Source organism: Poromitra crassiceps (genome assembly GCF_964638095.1).
Source record: "Poromitra crassiceps genome assembly, chromosome: 2".
NCBI lineage: Eukaryota > Metazoa > Chordata > Actinopteri > Beryciformes > Melamphaidae > Poromitra > Poromitra crassiceps.
This window is the reverse complement of record NC_139624.1, coordinates 63929425-63936654: the sequence shown is the minus strand read 5'-3', so window position 1 is coordinate 63936654 and position 7230 is coordinate 63929425. Positions and strand designations below refer to the sequence as shown.

Sequence of the window (7230 nt, the reverse complement as noted above, 5' to 3'; positions counted from 1 at the left end):
TGATGCTGATAGAACGATCCATTTGAAACACAAAGGCCACGCAGTGAATATCCCCATGTCCCAAAGCATGCGCTTACTGTAATTAGACGTTTCGTTCATATAGGCTATAACATACACATCTAAAAATATTTGTTTCTTTAATAGAGTAGGAATGTGTGAGATTTTAATTCTAGCCTATTTCAATAGCCTATGTCAGAATTGTCCACTCTGGTTAAGCCATTGACTGCGGTCACGCCATCCGCGCTGTGGAGAAGCTGGTCTTGCATGCGTGCAATAGACCCTTTTCACGGGGCCATTTTGTGTCGAAAAGGCAGAATAAACACAGGTGCAAGCAAAACACTAATGAGGTTTCCAAATTCCAATCATGGAAGTTGGAAACCCTCATTAGTGTTTGGCTTGCACCTGTGTTTACCCTGCCTTTTCGACACAAAATGGCCCCCGTGAGAAGGGTCTATAGCAGGGAAAGAGGTTACTGTACTGGCCGGACAGGTGTTGTGCCAAAAAGTGATTTGCGTTTTGAATTGGATTAGGGGAACGAGGGTCTGGCGGGGCGGGAGTCTGTGTGTAGCCCGGGGAGGGTTGCTTAAGTGTGCAGGTTCGGCTAGTGCGCCATGTGCTGGAGGGGTGTCTCCCCCGGAGAAGGTGGGAGCTGGGCTGGGTAGGCAGGCTGGGTGGTGGGGGTGGGTCGGTGCCCTGGGTGTTTTGGGCCGGCCATGGGGCTCAGTTGGGGAGAGGCAGCGCTGTACGCGGTCCCACGGAGCGAAATCAGTTTCTGGCAGCAAATCACTTTTTGGCACAACACCGTCACAACTTTCTCAAAGCTACTCTACTGTTACCTCACACCACATACCACATAAAACCATGACAAACAAATTCTCATTTTAAATCAAGGTGTGTTTTTTATGCAATGTAGGCTAAATACTGTTTGCGCTCAGGCGTACGCCTGGCATAGTGGTTTTCTTTGCGCTAAGACCTGCTATTTGGTGGCGTTAAAATTGAGAGCACCCAAGGCCATTTTTTCTAACACATTGCGCTGGAACGCCTATTTTGGCACGGGCAACGCCCAAACCTCTGTTTACGCTCGGAACATAGCGACGGTATCTTCGCCAGAGTGCAAAATGACACTTGCGGGAGGCAGATGATAGGCTAGAGGCCCATGGACACGCCTGGGCCACGCCCACACCTGTGTCTGCGCTTAGATCCCAGCGCAAAACTGGATGGTGGAGGCAGACGATAGCTTAAGACGCAGGGAAGATAGCAATAAGAGGTGCACAAACGGCAGCGCAAACGATAGCGCCGTACGAAGATAGGGCCCAAGGGCTTGTGTATTACCTTCCCACCTCAAATCTTGCTGGCTAGAGCAGAGATGCATCAATCCTGCTCCGACTCCTTCCATTGATTTAGCATGTAAGCACCTTTATTTATTTATTTATTTGGGTTCTGAATGTAAGGTTAATATTGGGTTTATATATATTGTACATTATGTTTTTTCTCCACGGCTTTCTTTCCGTTACACGTTTCACTCTCTATCCCCTGTGTCTCCCTCACTCCCCTCCCTCTCCCTGCTTCCCAGCAATGGTGAATCAACAGAGTGATTCAACTCTTCGTAATCCCTATTAAGATATAAAATGTCTCCACGGCTGTTACTGAGAGCCACGAGCCAGGTGTACTTCCAGGAAAAAGCAAACGAGACGTCAATAATGGCACGGGATCTTGCTTATACCAAAAAAGCAATCCCTTGTGACGACAGTGACACCTCCTTCCTTCTCCTCCTAGCTCTGGCCAAGGTGGTGACAGCTGTGTTTGAGCCTCCTCACTCCTGGGTCAGGAGGTCAGACCTAGGATATTGGTGAGTCTGAAAGCCTTCGGTCCCCGTGTCTATTGACACGCTTCATTGAATAAACGCCCCCGTCATCCTTCCCGAAACGCCTCTCTTTATAGGATTAGGTTCTGACAAACATCTCTTTATCCTGGGGGGGAGCACTGCCCACACACACACACACACACACACACACACACACACACACACACACACACACACACACACACACACACACACACACACACACACACACACACACACACACACACACACACTCATCTCCACTCATCCCTCCACCCCCCCTTACAGGCCTCCTCACCTACAGTGTCCTGTACTGTTTGATGGGGCGAGGTCAGGGGATGTGTCCGTCACAGGTCCGGTGGCCAATGCGTGCCTTTCCAGCTGTGACCTTGGGCACTTGCATCCAATGGCAGTGGCTTCAGATGGTACTGTACATCCCAGGAGTCACCCCCCGCATTTAAAACCTTGTACCAGCGACACCCGTCCCCCATAAGGCAACACATCACTTCATTGAGGACCATATCACAACCAGACAAAACGAAAAACAGTGAAAGGAAAAGGAGACTAAAGTCACCAAAAACAACAACAACAAAAAAACTTTTTGACATATCGAGTAACAAGCCAAGGAATTTCTCTTTCCACAAGCACTTCTAAGGTAAGTGTACATCTACTTAATTGCAGTGGCAAGATGGTGCGAAAACAATGTGCAGAGAAATTGTGCCATTCAAGTATCAGTTGGGGCATTCAAGTATTAGTTTATGCTTCTGGCACTCTGGCACTATACAGTACTGTACAGAAGACTCGATGAAGACATTACAAATTGATATTCTATATAATTTGTTAAGGCCCTCTTATTGTGCCATAATCTCATTTAGTATTGTTGAAAGTTTCAATATTGAAGCATGTTTACAAATCAAGTGGCAAATGCCCCAAATAAAAGCAACAGTCATCATTTAAAATCAATGGTACATTGTGAATTATATTAATATAAAGTGTTCTCTATTCGTGCGTTATGGAGGAGCTGTAATGGATTATACATGAATATAATGTCTTATTCTTCCAGGAATTTTACTCCAGGAATTACTTAAATATTCTAGAGAGAAGACCATGGAGGCTCTACTACTGTCTCTGCTTGGACTGCAGATGGTGATGGTGATGGGAATGGGGTGTGTATGTCATGGACTGTGCTGTATTTAATGGTGTTTAAACTTTTTAGATAGTATGGGGAGAAACAGGGAATATGACAAAGAGAGAAGGGAGATGAGTTGCAATAACGGTCATAAGCTGGTTTCAGACCTAACGTTACTATCTTATGAGTATGTGGTACAGTATGCAGTGTAGACCACTGAGCCAACATGATGCCTCTTGAAGTAGAATCAGTGAAAAAGTGGTACAGTACTGGTGCATCTCCTATAGCCTGGATTTCTTTTCAAGTGATGGGAATTGAGTGTAAACTATATGCACTGGTGTGTAAGTACTAGTAGTAGTATCGGTGGGGCAAGGAATGAGATTATTTTAGTTTATTGTTGTTTATTTCGTGCTAATAGCATATTATGCTATTATTCTTATATTCAAAATCTTATATAAAAAAATCTAATTTTCTTTTGGAGCAGAATTTTATAATAGTGGATTAACAGTGAAAATGCTTTCCTATGTGAGAATCACAACAGTACAGTTATTTCTAATGGGTTTTTCTTCTATTATTGTTACATTTGAATACTGACGTCTAAAGATATTTCACCATTACTGTTTCTAATACTTTGTATTTATTTGTATCCTGTTTTACAATACAGCTCCTATGTGCGATCTACAATTGTGCTCAATGCTGCTAAATACATTTTTGTTAAATTAGTTTTTAATTTGTTGTTGAGTGAGTCAATATTTTTGTATTCTTTATTATTATGGTATTTGTCCTGCTGTGTCATGAGCATTGTCATGCAAGTGCATGGTACATTGCAATACAATTATACTTGTACTTGAAGCAGTATAGAGGAACTTAGATTTATTTTGTTGAAACCTGCTCCAGACACTGGTGTGAACACACTGTGGAGGAGAGAGTGGAACGGGTCCTGTCCCCGCGTCTGCAGCTTGAAGTGAGCTGTTCTGAGGTGTACCAGTATAACACCCAGGACTGGAGGCTGGATGTGGACAGGATGCGTGCCAAGCACGGAGGGGATGATGGCATCGCACTCTACTACAAGCAACAGGGTCCCAAGGCATCCTGCTTCTTGTACAAGTAAGTGATCAGTTGACCAACAAATCACTGAATGGTCTCTGAAGTCACAATCTCACTACTACTGTACTTAGGCCACTCAATGTTGAAGTTTATGTTGACCTAGCCATGTTCCACTGGCTGATTGATAAGATGTATAGTAGATGTATAGTCACGGCCTGCACTTAACACACTTTGTAAATAAGAAAGTGAGTTCATGAAGGTTTTGGAGATAATGGGAGTTGGATGTTTTGAGCTCCAAATATGGACTCTGAACCAGTGTAGGAATTTAGCCAGGGGCAAAATGCCCCCAATAAATCTCAGAATGCCCCTAAAAACTATAATCCAGGGGCAAAAATTGCCCCCAAGATTTGGGTCATTTTATTTCCATTCAATTCATTTAATTTCCATCTCTAACACACACTCAGCCCTTGTAAGCTAAAAGTGCAAAAGTTGCCCCCCAAATTTTTATTTTATTTCCTACACTGCTCTGAACTGAATATATTTGCAAGTGTTTATTCCCTGTTGAATATGATGATGAGTAGGAGTAGTTTAACTTTAGTTGAACCTTTAACATCATTGATTAACTTCAGTGACTGGCTGACTTTCCTCCCTCACACACGACGACGACGACACGAGGCACACACACAAACTTGGTTTCTAACAGGTCATTGTCATGATTGTGACTCATCCATCCATCCATACTATATTCTTTCCACTTGTCTGGGTTGTGGTTGCAGTGGCCAGGGAGAAAGCAGAGCAGCCCAAGCATACTTTCCCACAGCAACTTCATCTCCTCCTGGAGGAGCTCCCAGTTTAGCTGGCTGATGGAGCCCCTCCAAAGGCAGGCAACCAGTGAGTGGTCAGCATCAGATGCCTGAACCACCTCAGCTGGCTCCTCTTCATGTGGAGGAGCAGTGACTTGACTCTGACATCTTCCGGAGGGGAAGGCAGGACCAATCAGGTTGTTCTCAGTAGGGGGGAAAATTGCTGACTTCGACTGGGGATATCGGATGGGACACTTTGACGAACTCCTAAATCTAACAGACATGTTGCTCTGTTCAGGAGGCAGTGCGCTGGAAGCTTCTATGAGGGTCTGAGTCCATCTATTTGGCAGAGGTCTCTGGGCTAGTGACAAAGCTCTACAGTGGCCAGGAGCCGCGGGTGGATGAAATCCTGAAGGCTCTGGATATTGATTGAGTGAGTGCTGTGGTTGAGATGTCTCTTGAATATTGGGGGATTGCACTGCTCACCCGCCCCAGAAATCCATTGCCAAACTGCTGGAAAGGAGGCTTTAGCTGTAAGTCGAGCCTAAGATTAAAGAGGAACAATGCGGTTTAAGTTCTAGTTGTGGAACAGTGGACCAGCGTTAAGATAATCAAGGGGTCATAGGAGTTTGCTAATCCTGTCTACATGTGGTGGATTTGGAAAAGGCCTATGGCCGTGGTTCCTTTGGCTCTTCAAGCACATGTTCTTTTCTTATGTCTGAGGCACTCAATTTTGTACAGGTTCCATGGAAATGCCTAAAATTAAAAAAAAAAAAAAAAAAAAAGGAATAGCAAAAGTTGAGTTTAATTCACTTTGATTTCTATTTATTCAGCATTCAGAATATCAGTAGGGCTAGGTCAGCACTTGTTTGCAGATCAAGGTTGGGCTGAAACCTTCAGTGGCCTGTATTAACAGGGATCGTGATCATTAATGTCTGTAGATTGGATGTGACTGATTCTTCTGCTGGAATTTGAAAATAGGCTTGAAGAGCCTAAATGTAAATTTTATGTGGACCATAGGGTAGAATGTCTGAGTGTATCCTCCTGAGCTTTAGTAATAAATGTCATTCAACACCAACTTTGGTTGGTATAATGAAGGAAACAGCATGTGTGTTACAAAGGTTCCGCACCGATGCCGATTCGGGAGTGAATTTCAGGGCCTCCATGTAATTCCCACCCTGGTGCATTGTTATCAACTGTTATTGCTACAATGGCTAGCCTGGCTGGCTGGTATTCCAACTTATAGCCTATATTATCTGTTTATTGGGCTTAAAAACAATATACAGTATCATCATATCAAATCAGTGTCATCCAGAGATGGGGACTTGGACTTGAGTCATACTTAACTCGTGCACACACAGTGATTTGAGACTTGTCCTCAAAGACTTGCGACTTGACTTGATATTTGGGACCCTGTGAAAGTATTATTTTTTAATTTCTAATAATGTCAACAACTAATCAATGCTGATACTGTATTTTAATAGATAAGGGAGTGAATGAGGATAATACAGTAGCCTACATGCTTTGAATTCCTTAGTTTTAGCTATGCTATGTTTAGCTATCAGACATTAGAGTAGGTGTTAAGTAGCCTACCTTCTGTTGCGTTAGGTCAGGATCTATTAAAAAATAGCGTTATACACGGTTAATGACAATAAAAACCCCTCTGTTGTCTGCAGACGTGAAGGGAAAGCGGATGAGAGATGTGTTTAAATCGAGAACATTACTGTGACTGACAGCTGCAACGCTATCAACAATATGACGCTGATAGAAAGACACGTGGAAATTTAATTTCAGGCTATTTACAATCGCAAATATTGGTAATGTTATGCTTTTGAAGAGCTCTTCCTAATCCTAGCTAACGTTAGCTGCCTGCTATAGTCAATACACTTCTGAGACATAACGTTGCATACCCAAATGCCAGCCGATCTGAAGGCAGAAATCTCTCTGATTGTGTACTGTGAAATTGTGTAGGCCTACTGGCGTTGAGGCTACAATGCTATCAACAATGTGACCACGCAGCCGTAAAGTAATGACGCTGATAGAAAGACACGTGGAAATTTAATTTCAGGCTATTTTAATACAATCGCAAATATTGGTAACATTACACTTTTGAAGAGCTCTTCCTAGCTATATCTGAAGGCAGAAATCTCTCTCTGATTGTGTACTGTGAAATTGTGTACTGATTGTGTGCAGTGAAAAATCGTCTTTATGTCTGTCTCAGTGGTCTCCGTGTCGGCTCAAAACAGCGTCTCAGTTACTGACCAGAAACTCACCTGGTGACGTCATACGATGTTTTGTTTGTGGTCATGGTCGCTCCACCCAGTTTCACAACAGCTCCAGAGACGAGCGTTCATTTCATGTCCAGGCGGGCGGAGTAGAAGTTAACACCAATTTATTCATAGTAATTA

The 7230-nt window shown here is 43.4% G+C and overlaps 1 protein-coding gene across 1 annotated transcript in view; it reads left to right on the top strand.

Moving 5' to 3' along the window:
• Positions 1-2950: 2950 nt before the first annotated feature.
• The window catches only part of sspo (SCO-spondin), a gene marked incomplete at both ends in the record, with an annotated part of 269200 nt that continues 264920 nt past the window's right edge, over positions 2951-7230 (top strand). Inside the window, 2 exons of the mRNA XM_083632012.1 lie at positions 2951-3009; positions 3870-4079. Of these exons, the coding sequence (XP_083488138.1) occupies positions 2951-3009; positions 3870-4079 (269 nt within the window). The remainder of the gene's footprint in view (positions 3010-3869; positions 4080-7230) is intronic.